This window comes from Zea mays, chromosome 10, assembly GCF_902167145.1.
Source record: "Zea mays cultivar B73 chromosome 10, Zm-B73-REFERENCE-NAM-5.0, whole genome shotgun sequence".
Classification (NCBI taxonomy): Eukaryota; Viridiplantae; Streptophyta; class Magnoliopsida; order Poales; family Poaceae; genus Zea; species Zea mays.
This window is the reverse complement of record NC_050105.1, coordinates 150,720,485-150,746,463: the sequence shown is the minus strand read 5'-3', so window position 1 is coordinate 150,746,463 and position 25,979 is coordinate 150,720,485. Positions and strand designations below refer to the sequence as shown.

General features: G+C 42.9%; 4 protein-coding genes across 15 annotated transcripts; 2 read left to right on the top strand and 2 right to left on the bottom strand.

Moving 5' to 3' along the window:
- Positions 1 to 719: 719 nt before the first annotated feature.
- On the bottom strand, positions 720 to 5,287 carry LOC103642205 (putative threonine aspartase). 3 transcript variants are annotated; one of them, XR_002265501.2, is made up of 11 exons: positions 4,845 to 5,287; positions 4,329 to 4,379; positions 3,934 to 4,054; positions 3,718 to 3,802; positions 3,226 to 3,307; positions 3,017 to 3,146; positions 1,857 to 2,014; positions 1,506 to 1,674; positions 1,242 to 1,362; positions 1,059 to 1,160; positions 720 to 964 (listed from the first exon to the last, which is right to left on the bottom strand). XR_002265501.2 is itself a non-coding variant. In XM_020545237.1 (11 exons), the coding sequence occupies exons 1-11, from the start codon at positions 4,807 to 4,809 to the stop codon at positions 869 to 871; spliced, it is 1,143 nt and encodes a 380-aa protein (XP_020400826.1). In that variant the 5' UTR covers positions 4,810 to 4,824; the 3' UTR covers positions 720 to 868. The 3 variants fall into 3 exon arrangements, 2 of the variants coding, with proteins under 2 accessions (XP_020400826.1, NP_001140382.1); XM_020545237.1 differs by lacking the exon at positions 4,845 to 5,287 and adding an exon at positions 4,777 to 4,824 and having other exon boundaries at positions 1,511 to 1,674; NM_001146910.1 differs by having other exon boundaries at positions 739 to 964; positions 1,511 to 1,674; positions 4,845 to 5,098.
- Positions 5,288 to 13,187: 7,900 nt separating this feature from the next.
- LOC542763 (uncharacterized) lies at positions 13,188 to 14,534 on the bottom strand. Its single transcript, NM_001112271.1, is given in 5 exon segments — positions 13,188 to 13,429; positions 13,549 to 13,666; positions 13,762 to 13,885; positions 13,992 to 14,057; positions 14,348 to 14,534. Coding segments are annotated over 5 exon segments (432 nt in total). The 5' UTR covers positions 14,415 to 14,534; the 3' UTR covers positions 13,188 to 13,372.
- Positions 14,535 to 15,016: 482 nt separating this feature from the next.
- On the top strand, positions 15,017 to 19,543 carry LOC100240691 (uncharacterized). 6 transcript variants are annotated; one of them, XM_035962938.1, is made up of 10 exons: positions 15,017 to 15,601; positions 16,157 to 16,490; positions 16,581 to 16,684; positions 16,777 to 16,862; positions 16,959 to 17,009; positions 17,169 to 17,554; positions 17,894 to 18,032; positions 18,778 to 18,833; positions 18,937 to 19,007; positions 19,095 to 19,543. In XM_035962938.1, exons 2-10 carry the CDS (start codon positions 16,207 to 16,209, stop codon positions 19,304 to 19,306), a joined length of 1,389 nt encoding a protein of 462 aa, XP_035818831.1. In that variant the 5' UTR covers positions 15,017 to 15,601; positions 16,157 to 16,206; the 3' UTR covers positions 19,307 to 19,543. The 6 variants fall into 6 exon arrangements, with proteins under 6 accessions (XP_035818831.1, XP_035818830.1, XP_035818832.1 ...); NM_001144017.2 differs by lacking the exon at positions 15,017 to 15,601 and adding an exon at positions 15,641 to 15,757 and having other exon boundaries at positions 19,095 to 19,528; XM_035962937.1 differs by having other exon boundaries at positions 16,157 to 16,684.
- A 1,913-nt stretch (positions 19,544 to 21,456) lies between these two features.
- LOC103642204 (uncharacterized) lies at positions 21,457 to 25,161 on the top strand. Of its 5 annotated transcripts, none has more exons than XR_560716.4 (7): positions 21,457 to 21,777; positions 21,924 to 21,990; positions 22,710 to 22,829; positions 23,068 to 23,160; positions 23,241 to 23,379; positions 24,557 to 24,736; positions 24,825 to 25,161. XR_560716.4 is itself a non-coding variant. In XM_008665516.4 (7 exons), exons 1-6 carry the CDS (start codon positions 21,653 to 21,655, stop codon positions 24,682 to 24,684), a joined length of 672 nt encoding a protein of 223 aa, XP_008663738.1. In that variant the 5' UTR covers positions 21,457 to 21,652; the 3' UTR covers positions 24,685 to 24,697; positions 24,825 to 25,161. The 5 variants fall into 5 exon arrangements, 3 of the variants coding, with proteins under 3 accessions (XP_008663738.1, XP_035819096.1, NP_001288442.2); XR_560715.4 differs by having other exon boundaries at positions 24,822 to 25,130; XM_008665516.4 differs by having other exon boundaries at positions 24,557 to 24,697.
- The last annotated feature ends 818 nt before the right edge of the window (positions 25,162 to 25,979 follow it).

The following is a 25,979-nucleotide window of genomic DNA, read 5'->3' as shown; positions in this document are numbered from 1 at the left end:
TATATATATATATATATATATATATATATATATATATATATATATATATATATATATATATATATATATTAGGCCTGACACATTATATAAGAGTGTGACAGTGATTACAAGGGGCTAACCCTAAAACCCTAGGCGGGTACTCTAACACCAACTTATTTTGAACTAACACCTAGTTCAAAATAAGTTGGATTATATAATCTGTGCAGATTATAATTCGAAACAAATAGACCCTAAATTGTTTTAGTATGTATGTTCCGTGATTTTCTTTCTCTAGTTTTCTATATCCTTTTTCATTTTTCTAGAACTACTAAATCTACTTTTATAACTTCTAGAGATATTTTCCATGAGCTCCAAAAATTAGTTGGTTTTCTAGTGTCCTAATTTACTATAAGATTTTTTTCACAAAACTTCCAAAAGTTTGAAGATACTAGTTTTGTGGTTTAAATACCTTATCAAGTGTTTGTCGGTTTGTTTTTTTGAACTAAAACGGACAAGCTATTCAGTTGTTTACTTATTATGTTTTGAATTAAATCATAGTACATATAAAACACTCATATATGTACATTTTAACGTTCACGTATTTTCAACATAATAACAAGCGAGACCTCTTGAGAAGGAAAACGTTGAACTTGGACTATAGTCAGAGGTGTGCTACTAGCTGATTTGCATGCTATCGATTTTCCATCATTCTATCTATTTATGTTTATTTCTTTTACCTATATAAAAATTCATAGATTTCATCTAAAAATAATTGTTTCTTCTCGAATTTTCTACAAATTCAAATGTGTTCAAACAATCCAAAAAAACATTTCAAGGATTCATCATAATGTAAAATATTACATGTGCTTTTGCATGAACTGAGTCGTCTTCATTGTTCAGATGATTCTCTATCAAACTTCACGCAGGTAGCGAACTGGTTGACCGTCGTTTTGCATGGCCCTTCCGGTGCTTTAAGCACCACAACCTGCAAAACACAAAGGTGCATAGAATCATTGGTTCAAATAGACAAAATAACAACAATCTCCACACAATAAAGAGCGTAAATCACCTAGTACTACCTTAGGATTATTCATATTGCTTCCGAAATAACCAACACCAAACGATGGGGAGGAATAGGCAGCAACCAGCTCAGCGGCTTCCAGTTCAGACAAATCCCCTCCCTACCAAAAGATGCATGGTTCAGCTCACAGCGGAGGGGCTTATTATCCAATATCTAAGCAGATGGGATTGCAAATACCCACCTTTACAACATCAGCCTGAACTAGCAACAACCCAGCGCCTGTATCATGAGACATCTTGCTGCTGCTTTGAACCACAGAGCGGAGAACTTTAGTGCACGCAGAAGCAGGACCAGATTGTGACCTGACAATATATACACAAATATCCAGACTTAGATAAGGGGATATTTGCTGAAAAACAATGTAGTTGTTTAGTACTGCCCACATACTGATCAAATTTAAAAAGGCCAAAAAGGAAAGGAAAGGAAAAAGGAAAAAAGAAATGACCATACAACGACGATGAGATGCAACTTTCACGGGCAGCAAATCCTCTAATCAAGTGTTCTCCAGCTCCAGTTGCACAACAAGCAACTACGAATGGTGTACCAAAGGGTCCTTTGGACGAGGCCCAGCACCCAGAGCCAAACATAGCTGCTAACCCAACCCGGCCATCTACCTGCCAAGTGCTATGACATCAGCCTGCTTTCTTAGCACCAACAGTTCAATGGGATGTCTATGCTACTGCTAGAGTAACATAAAGTTCATGAGAAACACACACCCATCCAAAACAATATAACATTAACTAATCATTTCTAAGAGACATTGAACACGAATTTATGAGAACAGTGGCCAACAGACCTTCAGGGCAATACCACCACTAGATGCACCTGATGCTACATTTCCGTAGCTATCTACACAAATAACCCCAACAGTATCCGTTATGTGATCTGTATTGTCTCCCATGAATGACTCTGTAAATATGTTCTTTGCATCAGCAATATTCTCAGATTCAGTTCCTACAATGAAATGGACACAGGTTAGGTGGACAGGTGGAGCAGGAATCCTTTTAGTTGCTGAAAAGACAGTCCAAAAATCACTATCACTATCATAGCACAAAACAAGTGCAAGAATGTAACATCAGTACCACATTCCTAAGACTGGTCAGAATAACTAAAAATTTGAGTACTGAAATAAATTAATGTGTTAGGATAATTAATAAATGTCCAACTGAACTCAGACCAACCACTGCTGATATCTGTTGGACATTGTGTGATTGTGTCCATGAAAAAGATGGCAATTGTATATATATGATCTTCTGAGAGACCTTGTGAAAAGCAGTAAACCAATATGTTTTTTTCTCGCACGCGCAGGAGAGCTGCACATCATTATAATAAGAGAGAGAAAGGTCCAAAGTGGACCACAATACAATGCCCGAACAAGGCAAAATAACACACTAGACCAGAACCTCAATACAGACAGGGAACTCTATCCTCATCTCATGCTGCAATAGGACGACCTCAGCTGTCACAGCACTAGGCGCTAGAAATAGCCCTGACCCTATTAAAGGCAGCCGGGAGACCAAGGCTCTCAAGTTGCTTTGCACCAGCCCTACTCCAACACTCCACTTCATCCATAAACAGTCTTTGAATTATATGGGGGAAACCAATATGTTGCATGACTAGTTCACAATAAACCAATCAAAATTGTATTTCAAGAAGAACAGCTTGAATATTGCTGGAGAGAAAATGAAATTACAAGATAATGAACAAAAGTAAATACCTAGCAGAATACAATCTGGCAACTAATAAAATAGAAGCACAGTGTAGGACCAAGTGCTCAAACTAGACAACAGTCATTCAATATCATCATGCTATGGAAATAAAGTTAAATATTCAAGTTCAGTTAAGTTCCAGATGATATTTCAACTTACAGAAGGTGGAAGTGCCATACAGATTACTAAAACTTTAAAGTGTGACTCGAATTGAATAAGATAAGTAGCAAGTAAACATGGAGGTAACCTTGTGCTTCCAATTGAACTGAATGATGTTCTGAACCAGAACCAGTACTATGATATAGTGATTTTTTGGTATTAACAAGCAATGATGTGTATTTCACCCACTGCGCTCTTGCATTCTCAGTCACCAACCACTGTTTGAGAAGATAAATGTTCCAGTCAATCAGGAATGAATGATTGCATTAGAGAACAAAAAAACAAGAAGGGACTCACACTATTAGCCTCCGATGTAGATTCAACTAGGTCCATTCCTTTAGATTTTGCCCATTGATATGCTCCCTCACCAACCAGAAACCTATAACAAGGAATAATTCGGTATTCAGATATAGAGACAAGATGGTGAGTAGGATAGTAGCAAATTAATAGAATGAACATAAATGAGTGCTGCTTATATCGGCATACATAGAACATGGAGAAAGAGTGGCAATGGTACATTGCACATTGATCAGTTTACAGCCTGAGATGACATTGTAAAGGGAACTTTGTATGTAACTGGTTCAATGGATAAAAGCAACAGCTTGCATTACAAGATGAGATGCAATTCATGTAACACTGAATAACATGGCACTATCAATTAGTTGAGTGGCACAGATGAACAATGTTCACCTGTGCCACTCTAGAGTTTTATGTGGACAAGAATTTACATGGAGAAAAACATTTTTGAGCAGGCAAAAAATGGAGAAGATGCTCGGTTTTCATGATTACATGGGGGGTATCCGACCAAGCAATGACGGTCCCGCCATTTGTTCCTTTGCCAAGTGCAAAGCGACTTGGATTGGATTCTTTACATCTGATCTACAAGAAGCAGAAAATATGGTCAGAACAGGAGTAAAAGTTCACAGGACAAACATATTAGCATTTAGTACTAATTTACATTCATACTGCTTAGTTATCAACTTCCATGCTCCAAATTACAAGTACCTCTAATAGCTCCAACAGCTCCAAAAGAACCAGTACTTCCATCCATGATGCTTGCATCGCATTCCACGTGACCACTCTCAGTCAAATTTGAACCACGACCAGCATTTGTGACGGGATCATCCTAGTTAGTCAGATCCGAGAACACACAGATTCAGATACCTTTAGCTTTGAACAAGCAAACATTTTCTCATAATATACCACTAAACCTTAACTGTAGTTAAACTATAGCGTGCAGAGATTAGGAAAAACATCTTGAAATATGAAACAGCACGTATCACATACCTGTTTCATTTATTTGCACAAAATATATCTTCATACCAATGTTTTTCAAAATTATTTATACATAGATACTACAAGAGTAAAGCTACAGTAGGTCATATAGCAATAGCACTAACCTCCAAAACTTGAATGGCAGCAGCAACGGCGTCCAGGCTTGTGCCAGTGCCCTGTAAATGTACAAAACATCATCAGGAACCAACTACTGAAAACAGAATCTACAAGGACGGATCTGAAGATTGCATTTCCACATGATCAAAATATCACATCGACACATCGTACTGTCCCAGTGCTCATGGTGCAAACGTGAATGGTCCAGCACAACCTGAAGTTATCCTTTGAACAGCAACAATCTCCTGAAGCTACGGTAATAAAATTAGTCACCCAGAAACCCCAAATTTATAGGACTGAAAACAAGTAGGTCATGGTCGGCTCAGTTTATAATGCACCACGTCTCACTGACGCAAATGGACAGTGTACCCCAATCTCCCGATCCCAATTGTACCCTACGCACTCGACAATTCCGATCAGCGGCTAAAATCCAAGCGCCACGCCATACCAACTTACCAAGCCATGACAAGGAGGGAGATAGTGGGCCATAAAATGGTAAACGCTCAGTGACCGCCTGAACGGACCTCGCGGAGAACGGCCGCAGCGGCTAGGCAGGCGCGCTTCATGGCCCTGCGGTACGCCTTCTCGTTCGCCGGAGCGTGGAAGCCGGCGCCCACGTGCAGCGCCACGAAGAACCTGCGGGTGGGGATCCTGGAAGCGCTCGCGTTCTCCTCCCCGGCGCCGACGGCCGTCTCGTTCGCGCCGCCGCCGGTGGCCATTGTGGACGGGGACCCTTGTGGAGCTGAGATTTTAGGGTTCGTATTTTTCTCATCAAAAGGGGGGCAAAGGATGCGCATTGTTTCAGATCAGATGGGAGGAAGGAGTTATTTACAAACATGAGACACCAAAAGCTACTCTTTCCAACTTTAGAACCCTGTATTGGCTGCTTTCAATTTTAGCACTGAGATTCTGTCTTGAACCATGATGTGTTTCGTTTGATGTCAAAATTGCATGAGATGAAAACTCCTCGATTTTTTGAGACTACATCGCCACCAAAAATTGTTCTGCCATCCCCTTCCATCTCTCCTTGTATATCCAACCAAACATATTCTTAGGGCTCATGGAACATCATAGAGTCAGTTAGGGTTTCGAGTTTCTTGCTACAGTTGTTGGCTAAATTCACGGAATTAACCCGAGATATTTGTTTGTAACAGATTCAGCCCCCTCCTCTATAAATATAGAGAAATACGACCGATTAATGATCATCAATCGAATCAATAAACAATTTATCTCTCATTTCTATTTTAGGCATTATGAGTAGTTTTAGTTTAGTTCTAGTTTAGCCTCCCAATCTCCAAATTCTTCGCTTCTCTTCGACTCTACATCGATTAGAGGTGTCTAAAGTGACCTGCCGACTCTAGACAACACCTAGGATCTCTCTTCCCCGACGGGGTCCCTCCCAGGAGCGAGATTCAGGCGCCGTCGGCGAACTCCGTCGCCCCTGCGCATACGTGGACCGCGGACCGTCCGACCCGTCAGGCAGGAAACCCGAGTCATGTGTCAGGTCGCGGATCGTCCGGCCCCTGGCCGTGAAACATCCGCGCCTGTACAGAGAGCAGCGCCACCGGTTCTCAAAGCAGTGATTGGCGTCCGGATTGGCGGCAACAACTGGATCTGTTAGAAATATGGAGTGGAAGAAAGAGAACAAACTTTTTTTGCAACATGGTGAAGAAGTCTAGAACACCAGTGGCGGATCCACAGGGTATGCCAGGTATGCATCGGCATACCCTGCAAAACCAGTGTCACATGCACATGGTATATATACATATAGTATATACATGGTATATATATATATGCACATGGTATAGTATTTCATTTGAACAATTTGTATTAAGATTTGTTATCGTAGTTTTATCGAATTGCATAAGACATTTTTTGTATCGCATACCCAGTGGTCAAATCCTAGATCCGCCACTGTAGAACACGAATAAGGAATAAAAAAATGAGCGCATGCGATTCGTGAGGACGAACTGATAAGACCATCACAAGAAACTGGATCTGTTTGCAACATGGGAAAAAAGAGAACAAACCTTTCTCTAGAACAAGAGTGTGGGGAACAGGACAGAGGAAACAGGGACGACTTTTATTTTTTAGGGTGACGTGGATAGGCTCGTTTTCGTTCGGCTTTAATAATAAAGTATTCCCTCCATTTCGTTTTACAAGACGTTTTTTATAGCTTCGTACAGATTAAGGAACCTATGAATTGACACATAGGCGATTTTGCCCTCCTATACGCCTCAGCTTAGGCCTCCGCATTTGGTTCAACCTTGTGCATATAATGCTCCGGCTGTTAAATGTTAGAAAGTTAGGCATTTTTAGTTTTAATTTAATCCAGAAAATCAGTGCGATATATGTGATGACATGTATGTGCATGTGTGTATAACTACTCGCATAAGCAGTAAACAGTAATGAAACATGCACAAATACGAAGAACGGAGTGTACCCAGCGGAGGGACCGATGCTCAAGGCACCAGTGGCTCCATTCACACGAGACATCTCGTGTGTTTGTTCGATGTAGCCGTACGAAGTCGGTGCAGGAAGATGTACGCTGTGCAGTCCCTCGAACGGTCGCCGGTCGCCGGGAAGAAGAGCAGCAGGACGCGTCAACTCGGGAAGACGTCGAACGAAGCAGCTGGACAAACAGATCACGCGAGCAGTCGCGAAGACGCTCCCCAAAAATCTGATCGCCCGCACACCCGTGCAAGTGTATCTCTGCGGTCGGTGATTTCGGAGGCCTGCTCTCCCACTCTCTGTGCTCGCAGAAGATGGGACGAGAATGTGTTGTTTGCAATTCGCGTGAGATGATTCGCGTTACTGGAAGAGCCCTCCCTCTCCATTCTTATAGGCGGTCAGAAGAAGGGAGAAGGACAACGGACAGAAACGGTCGCGCATTAGAGCTGGAAACTGACGACAGTAACTAGCCATAAGACAGGAAACGGACGGTTATCATGACGGTCATCACTCCAGGCAAAATGCGCAACCGTTTGAAAGGAATATTCGGACCAAGGTCCGACGAGCCACGAGCCACGGCCCGGCCGGCGGCGGCGGCGGCGCGCGCGCGTGTGGCAGTCCTTCATCCTTTTCTCAACTTCTCAATAGATGCACCAATGGTCCACCTATTTAAGTTGATTGATTTGTCCTTTGAACTTCCAATATGGTACTAAATAATTAGTACACTATAGCATTAAAGTGGGCCATTAGCATTGACTATTATTGAATATTAATTTGGGCCAAGCCCACATTAATCCAACAATCCCCACCAAATGCTAAGTCACACAAAAAAGCTCTCATCATCTCAAACGTTTGATATACTGGTGTTTCGATGGAGACTGTTAAGTTGAACATCCACCTAGAACTTAGACTACACTTGACCATAAACTGCACAATGGACTAGGCCTTGAATTGCCAGTTTTGCGTGGAATGAGTTTCATCTAAACTCTTTACCAGTACTAGATTGCTGAACGCATCCCCTCTGGTTGGAGCATATAAGTCAAACTCCATAGCCTTTCATGGGTATCTAGAAACCACCCAGATCTCATAAACTGTGACTAGCAGTTAACCCATATAGGTATGTTCCTCTAAAGATGTTCTGTAGGACAACATCTTTGCTTCACAAAGCCACTTGGAACATATTAAGGTGTAAACACCAACCTACCTTACAGTAAGGAAAGATATGCATCTGAAATGAGCCTTATTAAGGGTCTTTCCTCTCAATCTACCACTAGCTTGTTTCACCATTCTAATTCACGGGATCTCCGATCACATAGAACAGGTTACCACTATGATAAACTTTAGGTGGGTCTCATGCCCATCTCACTTGATGCACTATCTATCACACTACGTGATAGCCCCTTAGTAAATTGATCTGCCAGATTTTTAGACGTATGGACATAATCCAACGCTATTACTCCGGAGTTTCTCAATTTCCTGACAGATTTCAAACGCCTCTTTATGTGCCTTGTCGACTTCATATTATCCTTAGAACTGTTTATCTTAATTATCACAGTCTGATTATCACAGTTCATGGAAATAGCCGGCACAGGTTTTTCAACCACCGGTAAATCCATAAGGAGTTCACGAAGCCACTCAGCCTCAACTGAAGCGGTATCTAATGCTGTGAGTTCTGCTTCCATAGTCGACCTCGTTAAGATGGTCTGCTTGCAAGACTTCCATGAAACAGCACCACCTCCAAGTGAAAACACATATCCACTTGTGGCATATATCTCATCAGCATCATATATCCAGTTTGCATCACAATAACCCTCCAGCACTGTTGGGTACCCGGTATAATGGATGCCTAAACTCATAGTACCCTTTAGATAGCGCAAAACTCTCTCAAGAGCACGCCAGTGATCATCCCGGATTTGAAACAAATCGACTAAGTTTGCTCACAGCAAATGAGATGTCAGGCCTCGTAGCGCTAGCTAAATACATGAGTGAACCAATTATTTGGGAATATCTCAATTGATCCCTAGCTATCCTTCGATTTTTCTTTAATAGCTTACTAGGATCATAAGGCGTTGGAGCAGGTTCACATTCGCTAAAACCAAAGCGACTCAAAACCTTTTCCACATAGTGGGATTGCACAAGTGTGATCCCACCAATGCCTTCTCTCAGTAGCTTAATGTTAAGAATAACATCAGCTTCTCCCAAATCTTTCATTTCAAAATTATTAGACAGAAAGTCTTTTGTCTCTTTAATCACATCAAGACTCGTCCCCAAGATTATAATGTCATCAACATATAGGCATAAAATTACTCCCTCGCCCCCACCATACCGATAGTATACACACTTGTCTGCTTCGTTCACAACAAAACCGGCAGATGTCAAAGTTCTATCGAACTTTTCATGCCATTGCTTAGGTGCTTGTTTTAGGCCATATAAAGATTTCAATAATTTACACACCATGCCTTCTTGACCGTTTGCTACAAACCCAGCTGGCTGCTCCATGTAAATTTCCTCATCTAGCTCTCCATTTAGGAATGCTGTCTTAACATCCATTTGATGGACAAGTAGACCATGAGAGGCAGCCAAAGAAAGTAGCACACGAATTGTGGTCAATCGAGCCACAGGTGAATAAGTATCAAAGAAATCCTCACCTTCCTTCTGTGAATAGCCTTTAATTACAAGCCTCGCCTTGTACCTTTCAATAGTACCATCAGGCCTAAGTTTTTTCTTGAACACCCATTTACTTCCAATGGGCTTACACCCATAAGGACGCTCAACTACCTCCCAAGTTGCATTAGACATAATAGAATCCATCTCACTCCTTATTGCTTCCTTCCAAAAGTCAGCATCAGGAGAGGAATATGCCTCTTCAATGGTACTTGGTGTGTCATCCACAAGATATACAATGTAATCATCACCAAAGGACTTTGCAATCCTTGGTCTCTTACTCTTTCGAGTTGATACATTGTCATTTTCCACATGATTATGTATATGGGATTCCTCAGTGTGTTCTACCGGAATAAAATGCTCATGGGGTATCGTTGGTTCATCATTAGACGTATCATGTGTAGCTTTCATGGGAAATTCGTCCTCAAAAAACGTAGCATCTCTGGACTCCATAATTGTACCAACCAACATGTCCGGTACTCCAGAGTTTATAATTAAAAACCTATATCCAATGCTGTGGAAAGCATATCCAAGGAAAACACAATCAACAGTTTTCGGTCCTAATTTGCGCTTCTTGTTAATTGGCACATTCACTTTAGCCAAACAACCCCAGGTGCGCAAATAGGAGATATTTAATTTCTTCTTTTCCCATTCCTCGAATGGTGTGATTTCTTTGTTCTTTGTGGGAACTTTATTCAGGACATGACACGCCGTCAAGATCGCCTCACCCCACCATTCCTTAGATAGCCCTGAAGTCTCTAACATGGCGTTAACCAAATCAGTTAGAGTACGGTTCTTTCTTTCAGCAACCCCATTGGATTGTGGTGAGTATGGCGGTGTCCTCTCATGAATAATACCATGTTCCACACAAAAATCAGAAAAATCACCCGAAAAATATTCTCCACCACGATCAGACCTTAACCGTTTAATTTTCCTCTCGAGTTGATTTTCAACTTCAGCTTTGTAGGTCTTAAAATAATGCAAAGCTTCATCTTTTGATTTTAAGAGATACACATAACAAATTCTAGTAGAGTCATCGATAAAAGTAATAAAATATCGCTTGCCTCCTTTAGTCAATATTCCGTTCATCTCACATAAATCGGAATGTATTAAGTCTAGTGGTGCCAAATTCCTCGCCTCTGCAGCCTTGTGAGGCTTGCGAGGTTGCTTAGATTGCACGCACACCTGGCACTTAGAACCTTTGACTAAATCAAATTTCGGGATTAAATTTAAATCTGCTAACCGCGAGACACAACCAAAATTGATATGACAAAGTCGTGAATGCCAAATATACGACTCATTCGAAACAACATTGTTCACAGACTTATTACACGCATCATGCAAAGATAAGCGGAACAAGCCTCCGCTGTCATAGCCTTTTCCAACAAACGTTCCATACTTAGACAGTATACATTTATTAGACTCAAAGACAATTTTGTAGCCATCTCGACACAATTGAGAGCCACTAACTAGATTCTTTTTGATGGAGGGGACATGCTGCACGTTCTTCAATAGCACCGTCTTTCCCGAAGTAAACTTCAGAATGACTGTACCAACACCAAGAACACGCGCATGTGATCCGTTCCCCATCAGCAAGGCTCCAGTCCCTTTGCACTGATAAGAAGAAAATAAAGAAATATCAGCACACACATGAATATTAGCACCGGTATCAGCCCACCACTCAGGGGATTGACACACTGAAAGAACAGTAGGTAAAAGATTACCATACCCCGATGTTCCTTCTGCAGTCTCGCTAACAACCATGTTTACTGTTTTCTTCTCTTGAGCTGGTTTTTTCTCTTGCTTAAATTTGCGGTCTGGACAAGCGCTTGCCCAATGATCAGTACTCCCACAAACAAAGCAACCAGCTCCTTTGTTCTTCTTTTTGAACGAGGCTGCCTGCTTGGGCTTCGTGGCATTCTGTTGCTTGTTCTTCTTTTTATTATTATGTGATGCATTGGAGTTCTTCTTTTGTACCATATTGGCACTAGAAGTCTCAACTCCTTTTCCACGAGTGTCTTTTGCTCTCGCCCTCTCCTCAACATCAAGAGAACCAATAAGCTCAGTCACGCTAAACTCTTGTCTCTTATGTTTTAGAGTGGTAGCAAAGTCCGTCCAAGAAGGTGGCAGTTTAGCGATAATACCACCGGCCACGAACTTGTCAGGCAAGACACATGGGAATTGTTCGAGTTCTTTAGCCAGTGCCTGTATTTCATGAGCCTGTTCAACTACAGGACGGTTTTCCACCATCTTATAGTCAAATAGCTGCTCCATGATGTACAGCTCGCTACCAGCATCAGAAACACCAAACTTCTCATCTAATGCATCCCATAACTCTTTTGCAGATGTGCACGTTAGATAAGAATCAACATACTTGTTGGCAAGAGCGCCAATCACGGCGCCTCGAAACAGGTTATCGGCAACGTCGAACATTCTCTCCTCTTCAGGAGTGAACTGTTCGGGTTTCCCCTGTGCGGCGTGATAGCAGTTCATTGCGGTCAACCACAGTATCATCTTACTACGCCATCTTTTGTAAAACGTCCCATCAAAAGGTTCACTTGGTTTTAACGCAGCAGCAAAACCACTAACAGAAAAATGCCTAATATCAGATTTTTGGAATGTTAGAAAGTCAGGCATTTTTAGTTTTAATTTAATCCAGAAAATCAGTGCGATATATGTGATGACATGTATGTGCATGTGTGTATAACTACTCGCATAAGCAGTAAACAGCAATGAAACATGCACAAATACGAAGAACAGAGTGTACCCAGCGGAGGGACCGATGCTCAAGGCACCAGTGGCTCCATTCACACGAGACATCTCGTGTGTTTGTTCGATGTAGCCGTACGAAGTCGGTGCAGGAAGATGTACGCTGTGCAGTCCCTCGAACGGTCGCCGGTCGCCGGGAAGAAGAGCAGCAGGACGCGTCAACTCGGGAAGACGTCGAACGAAGCAGCTGGACAAACAGATCACTCTCCCACTCTCTGTGCTCGCAGAAGATGGGACGGGAATGTGTTGTTTGCAATTCGCGTGAGATGATTCGCGTTACTGGAAGAGCCCTCCCTCTCCATTCTTATAGGCGGTCTCCCTCTCCATTCTTATAGGCGGTCAGAAGAAGGGAGAAGGACAGAAACGGTCGCGCATTAGAGCTGGAAACTGACGACCGTTTGAAAGGAATATTCGGACCAAGGTCCGATCTACCACGAGCCACGGCCACGGGCCCGGCCGGCGGCGGCGGCGGCGGCGCGCGCGCGCGTGTGGCAGTACTTCATCCTTTTCTCAACTTCTCAATAGATGCACCAATGATCCACCTATTTAAGTTGATTGATTTGTCCTTTGAACTTCCAATATGGTACTAAATAATTAGTACACCATAGCATTAAAGTGGGCCATTAGCATTGACTATTATTGAATATTAATTTGGGCCAAGCCCACATTAATCCAACATTAAACACCTACCGTAAGGGACAAAAATGGTAGTTTATTTTTTCCTTCAACTAGAGCGACAACTATTATGACTCATTTTGTTTTGCACTAGCGGTGACAACTAAAACGAAATGAAAGGAGTAAATGTTATTATGTTAGTATATCTGAGATGTGTTGTTACTAGTAAGCTGTTGATGTGCGTGAATGCGTCGCCTGCTGGCTTATTACTTTGAGAGAAATGTTGGCCATATATACTTGGTACTTATTTGTTGAGTTAAGCATCCTTGATCTGAGGAATTTAGTGCAAAATCCATCGAGTCGGAGTTACGTGCAAACAACTCTGAATAGTTTATTTTATATTGGCAGTCGTTCATGACAAATTAAGCACATATATATAGATAGATAGAGGGTCGCATAACAGCAACACTGATTCTTCTCTTGAGTAGATTAATTAATTATCCTCTCTTCTCTTGGTGGATATATATGATGCATGCATCCCATGGCAGATAGATCAACTCCAGCTGCTGTAAGGCGGCCCCTCCTCGTTGTCATCAGGGCGGCGAGTTTCCTGGAGAAGATCAGATCGATTAGAGTCGCATGCATGCACTGTGACTGAGATTCAATTTGTGGCATATACTGGAACGCTTGCTTGGCTGTTGCAGCTGGCAAGAAATGTTGAGTACGTACCGCTGCTGGAGTGAAGGTGAGCGCGAGCTTGACCTCTCCGCAGTACTTCTCCTCCTTGACGACCGGGTGAACCGCCGGGGGAAGGCTGCCTTCCTGAAACACGGCCTCCAGGGGGATGCTGAAAACGCACGCATGCAGTTCGGAAGAAGATTAATATGGATCATTTCATTTCACAACTAAATTAATCGTCGTTGTTGAGTAGTGATGAGTTACGTTGCTTCGCCGACGAAATCGTCGTTGGTGAGGTCGCTGTCCATGATCTTGAGGTGCAGCTGCGGGGTGTCGTCGGAGACGGTGAAGACGAAGGTCTCGTTCCATTCGGGCTCGCTTCCTGCTCCTGTACGTATTGCAGATCGACAGCATAAGATGGGGATTCTTGTGAACGAACGAATGAAAAGAGAAAAAAAAAAACAAGTGCTCCTATACGTACGTACGGTACGTACCATTTGCGACGCTGCTTTTCTGCTCTTGGGTGCGGCAGGTAAGGATCACGAAGGGGTCCATGTTATCTGATGAGCATTTGCATTTGCATCAGAAGATCGATCGATGATGGCTACCGATCGAGTAGCGCGCGATAAGGATCGAGAAACTGCATGCTGGAATTTTCCATCGCTGCGGCATACAACTAGTACACTAGCTACTAGAGCCAGAAGATCACGCACCGATCCAGCTGATGCTCTTTATTTGACGGTCCAGGCAGGTTAATTAGTCAAAATCCAGAGCTTGGTTTCAGTAGGCCGCAGGAGGAGGAAGCTATGCGAGACAGCGAGAGAGAGAGAGAGAGGGAAGAGAGGTTTACTGAGGAAATCGGTGTCCTCGAGTCCCTTGGCGGAGACGAGGAGGACCTCCAGCTTCCCGTGCACCATGTTTATCTCCTTGCCCCGATCGATCGCCGGCAGTTTCTTGGTGCGTTGCAGTTGCAGTTGCAAAGAGAGAACGGGTCGTCAGCCAAGTGCCCGAGAGTCAGAGCTGACGGCACTTTCCCCTCTGCTTTTGGTTTTGGCAACCAAACGGGCGCAAGTGTGATATGATATATATGGAGAGAGAAATCATGGCACTTTCCCCTGTGCTATGCTGTCGCCGGCCCCAGCTTGGCAGCTCTGGATCATCAATCATGCACTGCCAGTCTGCATCACACATGTGATGTGGTTTTGATTGCGAGCCAGCAGCCATGGTTGGTACGTAGATCTTGAAGGGGGAAAAGGATTATTATTATTATTATTAGTTGTCAATTGCACGACGTCTAGCAGTACTGGCTGTTAGTATATTTATTTATTTATTATTTGACCAATACATGGTGGTATATATGCGAATAATTTATGATGGCGGCTTTCTTCTCTCTTGCTCTTTGTTGTCTGCTTTGCTTGGGTTGAGCTGGACTGCTACTTGTGGCACATGTCCAGCTTCATGCCATGCAAGTTCCTTCAGAATAACGCGAGGTTTGATTGCTTGCATTGCATGTTCTTTCAATGATATACCACTAGTAAGTAGTATTTATTACTCATTTTCACCGGTGAAACTGTTTCGATGCTTTGCGTACAACTTTCTTGATGAACTAGTACACAGCCATAGGACCGCGACCGACCAGGAGGAGTATACAGGCTTGGGCGATTGCACGGGCCAGGCCCATCTATATATATATATATATACTGCAAAAAGCATCTGATGGGCCAGATGCGATTTCCAGTCTCCGCTGCCTTCCGCCGTCGCCCGCCCGTCGGGGAGACAAGGATGGAAATCCCATCTGGCCAACTCTTTTGTTGCTTGGGCGTGGAAGGCACGTCTCGGAGCAGCGTCGTCGTGCCGTGCAATCAGCTCAGCTCAGCTCAGCTGCCCAGCCCGGCAACCCGGAAAACGAGACACCGCTGATTTTTGACGTGCCCGTGCTGTGCAAGTTCGGCACTTGCACGCTTGACGCCGTCGCGGCCGCACTCCAAGTGATTCTTATGACACGTGGGCCCCATCGAGGGCCCATACGTTGCAGAAAGCCCACCAACTCGGGAATTCCACTGGGTCTAGTCAAGCAAGCACTCAAGCCCAGCTCGATGCACCCGTACGTCTCCATCCCTCCCTCCCTCCCTCCCCCCTCTTCTTTTCTTCGGCTCTTCCGCCGCCTCCACGCGGCCTACGCCACCTCCCCCTCACCTCCCGCCGTGCGCCCCGATCCCTCGCCGCGACCTCATCTCGCCGAGGACTGGATCGCCGGAGGGTAAGCAAGCCGACCCCTCCCTCTCTCTCTCTGTTTCTCTCGCCGCTTCCCTTCTTCCCGCCGCCGCCCTCTGGGATTGCTTCGATCCTGTGCTCCCTCTTGCCTACCCTCCGGCGATCCAGTCCTCGGCGAGATGAGGTCAAATAATAGTCGGGCACGGCGCTTTTAGCCGCTTACTTACCCGCGCGGGGTTGCTTCTAACCCGTGTCACCCCAATCGCAAGTTTCTTTCCATGCTGCTAGGTGCTAGCGTGTAGTAGTAGTAGTCATTAAGGATTACGCCTTAGTTTGCCAAATTGCCACGAGCCAAACTTCTCGTCTCGCCATGTGGCGCGAAAACACAGGACTCCCTCTTGCCTACATTAGCTCTGTGCAGATACTGATTTCGTTGCTTCGCTAGGACATCGTGGGTGGGTGGGTGTGTCCTTCGCACCCATGCGGCGTTAGCTGATGACGACCTCGCCTGAGAGGGGAGAAGCACCACCTGCGCCGCCACGCGATTCACCGTGCGAGGACGCCGCCCCAGCTGCCGCCGTCGTTGCCTCTTCCTCCTCTGGCTCCGAGCGCGAGGAAGACGGCGGCTCCAGGCAGCCCAAGGCATCTGTCCTGTCCGGCGTCTTCGCGCCCCCTCTCGCCATATTCGAGGGGCAGCAGCAGGTCTCCTCGACGCCGTGCGACGCCAGCTCGACAAAGCCGCCCTCGGGGTCCTATGCTTGGTCCAGGATTCTGAGGAGGTTCGTGGGCAGCGGCTCCATGTGGCGTCTTCTGGGCTGCGCCAGGGTCCTGACCTCCGGTGACGTGTGGTTCCTTGGTAAATGCTACAGGGTGTCGCCCGAGGAAGAGGAGTCTGGCGGCTCGGATTCTGACAGCGGCCATGCTGCGTTTCTGGAAGATTTCTCTTCCAGGATATGGATCACTTACCGGAAAGGTTAAGCTTTGCAGGACTGCGCTTGTGGTGAAAACTTGTTTTCGTGTGCACGGGTGCCTAGAAGCTAAGTATTGACATGCTTATTGTCCCAGGGTTTGATGCAATACCTGGTTCCAAGCTCACTAGTGATGTGAACTGGGGATGCATGGTTAGAAGTAGTCAGATGCTGGTTGCTCAGGTAAACCTTCGGACCTCTGGAAGTGGCCCTTCATTGACCAGGATTCCACTGCAATTGTAAGCTGTAACAGGCAAGCTATATGGCAAAATTTTGCAGGCACTGATTTTTCACCATCTTGGAAGATCTTGGAGAAAGCCATCAGAGAAGGTGAGAGATATATGAATTGGCTATTCTGGTCTGTACCAGAGGTTCACCTGTGACCTGTGCAAAGAAAAATGAGGAACATCGGCTCAGTTATAGTAGATGATGGAGTTCTTTTAATTCTTAATGTAGGGTTGCTTATAATGACCAAATGTTCATATGCAGCCATACGACCCAGATTATATACGGGTCTTACACCTATTTGGTGACTCTGAAGCTTGTGCTTTCTCTATTCACAATTTACTTCAAGCTGGAAGGAATTATGGTCTGGCTGCTGGATCATGGGTGGGTCCATATGCTATGTGCCGGGCATGGCAGACCCTTATCCGCACAAATAGAGAGCAAGCTGATGCTGTCGATGGGAAGGAAAATTTCCCTATGGCGCTATATGTCGTTTCGGGTGATGAAGATGGTGAAAGAGGTGGAGCTCCAGTTTTTTGTATTGATGTTGCTGCTCAGCTTTGCTCCAATTTCAATAAAGGACAATGTACATGGTCACCTATTCTTTTGTTGATTCCTCTGGTTCTTGGCCTTGACAAAATTAATCCAAGGTAATTAGCTAAATTTTCATGCTCTAGGGGCTGCATATGGATCCATGCTAGGCTATCAGAATTTAAGAGTCATCCTAAGGTAGGCTTACCTACCTATACACTACAAAACTTACAGTGACATGGCCTGGGAGGCTGGGAACTATCTTGTAAAAATGGCTAATACTGTGGTATTGTAGTCCAACATGATGGGTTAGTATATTTATAGATGGTTATTCTAAAGTTGCAAACCAACCTATCCATGCAGACATCATATCAATGAATAAAGATGCCCTATAACAATTAATGTTTGTGTTGGTTTATGGATATGCAATTAACCACTGCATGTTTCCTTTCTATCAGGTACATCCCATTACTAAAGGAGACGTTTAAGTTCCCACAAAGCTTGGGCATTTTAGGTGGAAAACCTGGGACGTCAACATACATTGCTGGGGTACAAGAAGATAGGGCTCTCTACCTAGATCCCCATGACGTTCAGATGGTAAACCTGCATACAATTTGTATTTAATTAGCATGCAGATGCATCAATTTCAGAAAATGCTGTGTATTCCTACCTTTTAACTTAAGTTTGCACCATACTTAAGAAGTATCAAATTCGATAAAGTATGTTCTTTCATGTATGTGAATGTCATTAGTTGTTATCTAAGATCATGGATATAATTTGGTACCTTTCAAGTTTCAAGTTTGAACTGAGTTCCATTCTCTCATTCAAAGACAACAGTGGCATGTCTAACCTGCAGCAATTCCTAGTCTATAGGTCACTAGAATCTGGTTATTTCTGTTGTGAGTCTCAAAATTTTGTTAGGTTGGGCTGCTAGTGGGGTCGCAGCTGAAGATTCTGGTCAAGGCATGCCGAAACTATGTCGGTAGTTAAAGACGACATGGTATTTGTGAGCACTGTAAAATGTTGTTTAACTTTGCAATTACCATCTCAAATCAGCAAGGTTTCCATATTCTGGATCATAGAGCAAAATTTTTGTATCCCAAATAGCAGGGGACATGCTAAGCCTATGAGCCATTTGTATCCCTTGCCATTTTCATTAGACATAATTATGCTTGTGTATACATACTACTGTCTTTCTATTTGTGCACTCTTGTTTGCTTGCAGTTCCATTTTTTATCACTACGAAAACACAGATAATGGAGCATTGCATTGCCAGGATGCATGGTTTTTAGTAGTAAAGTAATGGTAGTAATACTGGAATGGAATGTTCTCTATGTGTCAGGCGGTTGATATTGCACCGGATAACTTGGAGGCGGACACTTCCTCGTACCACTGCAGGTATGTGTGCTGTTGTGGAATGAAATCTGATGAATGGAACTGCATATTCACTCTATGCATGCCCAAATGATGGGCTCTGATTCATGTGTGCCTGCACTTGTAGTGTTGTCCGAGATTTGGCTCTAGAACAAATAGACCCATCCCTAGCCATTGGTTTTTACTGTCGCGACAAAGGTGAGCCGTTGTAGTTTCTCAGATGCCATCCAGTTGGTTTTTTCAAGCTCTAATCCCTATGTTTCCTATTTGCATCTTTTTACGCAGACGATTTCGATGATTTCTGTTCTCGGGCATCTGAGTTGGCAGAGAAAGCCAATGGAGCGCCACTCTTTACTGTCATGCAGTCAGTCCAGCCATCGAAGCAAATGTATAAACAGGATGATGGGCTGTGCTGTTGTTCTGGCAGTAGCATGGCCAACGAGGACTACGACCTTGACGCCTCTGGCGAGGCAGGAGAAGAGTGGCAGATCCTCTAAACCAGGGGAACACCGATGACATGTTGGGTTGAAAAACTCATGGAACATGTTGCCTGAATGCCCTCGTTTGCGTGTGAATACAGGGGATGATTTGTTGTCTCTGAGTGTCGTTGGGTGCCAACGTCTCTTAGGAGGAAAATGTTCAAAACGTGACAGGTGGAAATGTTCAAAACATACACTTGTGAATGATCATAGATAAATGTATTTAACATTCCATTTGCTAACACCATTTCACCACGGCGTGTTCGCTTTTCAATTGCTTGCTAGAAATGCACCTGCCAAAATGTGAAGAATATGTCATGTTGATTAGATTATTATAATTATAGAGCCGACAACTAAGATTTTAAACTCTTATTTAGCCTTGTTCGGTTAGGAGTGGATTGGAGGAGATTAGATCCTCTTTTATTCAAAATTAAATAAAATTGAATAGAAGGGGATTTAGTTTTTATCAATCCCTCTAATCCACTTGGAACCGATCGAGCCTATGCATAATTTAACGCACATCGACTGTAGAAATTGGTGCTTCCTACGTTAGAGATTCTTCCCTCCATGTACATCGTGCTAGAAAGTTAGGCCCCGTTTCAATCTCCAGAGATAAACTTTAGCAACTTTTTTGACCTAAAATTACAAAAAGCTTACCAAAACAAATAAACATTCTATTCAAATAAAACCCTCCATGTACATCGTGCTAGAAAGTTAGGCCCTGTTTCAATCTCAAGAGATAAACTTTAGCAACTTTTTTGACCCAAAATTACAAAAAGCTTACCAAAACAAATAAACATTCTATTCAAATAAAACCTCAAGTCTCCACATAAAAATGATAAGTGAAATATTAATTATGTTGAAACTTCGATACATAAAATGATTTCACGTGTAACTCACGCAATAAGTGGGAGTGGAATGGAAGAAACACCAACATATTGTGGATTTTATAGTCCAAATGTTTTTGAGAACTATATGTGGATATATGTTGTGTCCCCGTGAAAATTCATGAATTTTTTAGGCTATTTGGTGTATTATTAATTTCTTGTTGTAGAAAATCATCAAAATACAATTAAATTCATAAAAATATTGTAGCGTCGACCGAAAATTGCAAATAAGTTACCAATATTAATAAATATTTATAGAAAGATAATTCTAAGTTCCCACATAGAGATAATCTTAAGTCTCCACATGAAAATGATAAAGTCTATTAATTTGATATAAATTTAGACATTAATTCAATTATTTTGCCTAAAGATACGTTTAAACAAAAATGTGATGTACTACAAAGTTGTAGATCTCTTCGAGCTCTACAATTTTCGTATAAACTTTATCTTCATCCGATTTCATATGTAAAAGTTATGATTTTATAACTATATTATTATGCAGAAAAAGAAAAAACGGGTACCCGAATTACGGGTACCCGTATCCAACCCGAATATCCGAGTATTTACCGGGTAGTACTCGCTCTGTATCCGACCCGAACTCGAAGCTGTACTATCTGGTTATTACTCATATCCATCTCGAATATAAAAATACCTGAATCCGTATCAAAAAAACGGGTATTTACACTATCCGTATCCGATACCCGGCGGGTATACCCGACCCGTTTTCACCCCTACTCTAGGATGCTAGTTGAAAAAAAACCGACAGACTCTTCACGAATAGTCTGTCTCAACACGAATCTCTATACACATTGTCTCTTAACTGTATTTATAGTTTAGTACTCTAGTGCCTCATGATTGTATTATGCAATTTCTTAAGGGCTTGTTTAGTTAGACCGATCTAGATCTAGAAGGGGATTGGATCCATTCTCCCTCTGGATCGGACTAACTAAACAAATTCTAAGTGTTTTTTACTTAAAAAACCGAATTTCAAAGGACACATTATATCCAAACAACACTTAAATACATACTGAAAATTAGCAAAAGTTTAGGCGTGTTAAATGTATTAGAGCTAATAATTAGTTGACTAAAATTTGTTAGTGAAATTAGCTAGCTAACAAATAACTATGTAACGATTAACTAATTTACTAAAAAACTAACTAATTTACCAAAAATAACTAATAACCGAACTATTAGATAGAGTGTTTAGATGTTTCAACTAGCCACTGATTATTATGTCTATTGCATTAAAACACCACCTTATACTGTGATAAACTTTAGCGGAAAATTGGAAACAAGCATGCTCATAGACACAGCAGTTTCTCAAACACTGGCCGAGCGCAAAATTTGAAAACCAACCCTCAACCTCAATCGGGGTGCCGGCGTCCGACGAAGTCGACGGGCCATCCCCATTCCCCACCCGGCAGTCGGCAGTCCCCACACCCCAAGACCTCTGAAGAGTCGGAAGAAGAAGCGGGCGATGGAAGACGGCGACGAGAGCGCGGCCGCGGCGGCGGCGCTGGGGCTGAGCCCGCAGCTTTTCGTCAACGAGGTCCACGGCATCATAGCCGACATCAGCGCCGAGGCCTTCGAGTACTGTCTCCAGTTACGTTCCCTCAACATCGCTCTCCTTCGAGCCCCTAGACTCTGCCTTTTTTTCCCTGGGTTCTGTTTAGCCGAACTCTCTCCCCTACTTCGCCGCCGACCTGCAGGTTTGTTAACTTTTTTTTTCCGTTGCTTTTCTTCTCCAGGGCAGCAGCCGCGCCAGGTGTCGTCGGCGCCGCCACGGCTGCAGAGAAGGCCACGGATCTCCAGCGGGTAAGTGACAGATTCGTTGAATTCGTGGGTTGGATACACGCATGAATAGTTAGTTGTCTGCCGTTACAAATTCTAATTCATGTTCCTTGCTAGTTAATTCCATCCCCTCTAATCATCTGGGAAAATTAAACTGGGACAAATATCCGAATACCTTACCCAATAAACTTCTTCCCCACCAGATTCTAACCGTGCATGGATAGTGAATGAAGTTCCAGAATATGGTTAAAACAAAGCATGGAAGTTGCTCTGCACTGTACCTGAATTCAATATTCCTCCCCCATGCCATCAGATTCCCTCCATGTTCCTTATGTAGCGGAGACCATTAGCTGATTCGCTAAGTGCTATGCACGTTTCGGTTTCTACCTGTTTGCAGAGCATTACGCTGCAGAAACAGAAAACTCAAATGCATGACTTCATCATGTGCCTTGGGGCCTACAGTGTACTAAGCTTCCAACCATGGCATTGCACTTAGATTATTTGGTGCTTCGAATGTCTTAGTCCGGTTGTACACTTGTACATGTGTATTGCAAGCTCCATAACATGTTTTCGTACATTTGGCAGTTAATTTGTTTAACTTATGCTGCCGTTTATTATCACATCATCTCTTCTATCTAAGAAGCGTCTCAGAACATTTATTATGCTGCAAGTTCTTCCTTTATTTTTTTGGGACCAGCTGGAGCGTTATGATAAGTAGAAGCGTCTCTATGTTTTCTCTACAGGGATTAAATGCTATTCACCATGTTGTAAAGGATCGACTGGATAAGAGAATGACCAACTGGGAGAAATTCTGCTATCGACATTGCTTCGATGTACCTGAAGGTTTTGTGGCCGCTGATGATGTACGTGCCTCATCCTAATGTTAAGGATTTGAATCCAGCATGCTTAAGTTACGTTCATACTGTGGAGAAGTTTCATTTGTGTTCATGAAGATTCATAATTTAGAAATCTGGTGCTTCTTTATTGATGTAAACAGTAAACATTTAGTTACAGATGCCCACACACTCTTGTACAGACATAAAAACGAAGATATTGTTATCGTAATGTAAATGAGTATGTATATAATCTTCTTTTCTTCAGGATAGTTCTTGTGCAAATGAATCACAAAAAGATGGGATTTCGGATTCAGATTTGGATTTGGAACTTGACTCTTTGAGGAGAAAGTTTGGAAGTGTAAGCACCTTAGTTGTAATGATTGTAATATATCTAGATTTTTTTTGTAAAATGTGCCTGTGTTTCTTACTTTTCATCAGGCTAACAAGGAATCTGAAAACCTTGAAAGAGAGTTGTCCTCACTGGAAAGGCAAGCTACGTTCAAAAGAAGACTTGATTCTTCTGTCTCTGAGATAGAAAAGTTGTTTGAAGAAGAAATGGTGCAGGGAAATTTGAAAGGTACGACATAGTATGCACTATTTAGTAGTTGAATACAAAAAAGGGATGCTGAGAAGGGTACATCTTGTCATCATCTGATCAATCTTTATTAACTTTATCAGTTCTATCCAGTATTTCTGGTGAAAATTGATAAAGTTTTATGTGGTTCACCAATGCTACAATTTTAGTATTGACACCAACGCTACATTTTTAACGTTTGATGGCGAGTGATATTATTGTTTCTCCTTTTTATTTGCTTGGATAAAATTGGGAAATCATTATATACAGCAGAGAATTAGGGAGTTAACTGTCTTAGCAACCTGATCAGTGCTCCAAGCTCCTGAATTGTTCGTCACGACTAGTTCTGGACCTTGGTGAAATGATGTTCTGCTATGAAAACCTTAGGCCTTTGTGTTAAAGATTTGATTTAATGCATTGTTTGACGATCTGATACTGCATTGCAATTCTTTAATGCTACTGTTGGTTCAATGTTTATGGAGACTATGAAATGTTAAAAACCAAGTTCTTTATTTGCCATAGAGCACTGAGACATACCCTCTCTACTTTGCAAATACTTGATGCATTGAACACGGTTTGAGTCAAACTTTTAAAACTTTGATTACAAACACTATTTTCAAGTCAACTGATTAATCACGGTTAGTCGTGATTAATCGTCCAGGTTGGTTCTGACCAATCGTGATTAATCGCCCAAGTCGTCCGACTAATTGCGATTAGTCAGCCAGAACGGCCAGCAAGTCGTACGACTTGAAAACAATGATTACAAATAATTTTTAAGTTTTTAGTTTATAAAAGCATAAATTTGTTAGGATGTTCAGCTATATTCTGTTTGAAAATAGTAGTCAAAGCTAAGCTTTGGAGACCGTTCTCCAAAACGTTAAATATTTGCACACTGCAAACTGGAAGGAGTTTACATCTTGAGAAAAAAAGGGCCATTGCAGTTTTCTGCTCCCATGTGTTAGCTTTAGCAAGAAAGTAAAGAACTGGTATAAAAATTGCAGATTCTGTCACTTCTTTTCATTTGATGTCCTCTAGTCTTATATTTCATGTAAAACCTCAAAATCGTTACAGAACATGACACAAGTAATAAAAGTTCATTTGGAGCCTTAATTTGGATAAGGCTTCTACTCATATATAAATTCTGTTTGCATCCAACCTAGTTACCGTGCTGAACCTGCAGATCTTGTGAAGGCAATACCGGTTTTGCACCAGAAAATAATAGATGCAAATCAGAGAAGGACTGAGATTAGGAGCTTGGTAGATCAACAGGCTTGGAACACGAAGAGATCGAGAGACAGCAAGCCATAAGCGCTGGAGAAGAGTACTGCCAGTTCCCACTTTCCCTCTTCAGTTCTCCCGTGTATAATTAATTAATTATGTTCTCTCGTGTATAGTTATGCCATGTATTTATATGCCAGTAAGGCGGTAACCAATAACTTATGTAGCAGGTTCTACTGCATGTGTTGAAGACATTCAAGAGGTTGTCAACATCTTACAGAGCAAGTAGCTTGTTGCTCTTTTCCTGATTCATGTTGGTTCCACATAGCGCCTGCAGCTTGCTTGCTTGGATAAAGCAGTGGTTTGCCCAGTTAGTCTTGTTATTGATCAACCGCTATTATTTGATACTGGCTCCGTCCCAAAATATTAGTCGTTTTAGTATTTTACCAGATTCATATCATACTCAGTGTATGTCTTTTACATATGTCTAGATTCATTGTTATTTATTTAAATATAGACATAAAATTGGTGAGCTAGCCTAGTCCCATTTTAATGTTTTTTAATGTATCCGCGGTTGTGCTCCCCTCTCTCTCACCCTCGCTGTCTGTTCTGTTTGACGGAAAAAGCCCCTGCTGGTTTGTTTAGATTCAGCTCGTGTATTTCACTCATCGTCTTCTCTTTCGTCGTTATGTGATGTGATGCGACGACTATTACTCTTTATAATCTGCATACCTCCACGCTGTAGCCTTTGTTTTCATTTAATTCACTTGCCCCGCAACTCCTTCGCACTGTCCAGGTCCGTACACAGTTTGCATCTGAACCTGGATCTGGCTACACGTCATTTCGTTTTTGCGTCGTTGACTGAAAGCCGGTCTACTGCTAATCAAAACCGGTAAACTTTGGCAGTGATCGAAGTGCTGCTAACTGAAATGATATGTGAACGGTAGAAAAAATATGGAGCGGAAAATTGTAGAATAGAAATAATGTTTTTTTTTATCAGAATGGAGCGGGCCGGTGCGGGGCCTTGAGGCCCCGTGGCCTTAGAATGGCGCTGGCCCAAAATCATAGATGGAGGTAGACTAGCGGCAGCTCGCTCTACCACAGATTATCGCCCACTTCCACTTGGGAGAGATGGTAGACCAATGTCTGCCCGGAGGGCGGGTACCGGCGCCGAGGCCGACGTAGAATGGGACAAAACTATACCTATACGCCACTGAGATAGAAGCTGCCGCACTCTGTGTAAAACAAAGGGAAAACGTGGTGCTTTGCTGGGCCGCCAGATGTGCGGCTAGATGGGCCAAGCCTGGTAGGTTTTGCTGCCAGTGCCGACTGGATTCCGTTCTGTGTGTTGGCTGGGTCACCAGTTCAGTTCACCACCGCGGATA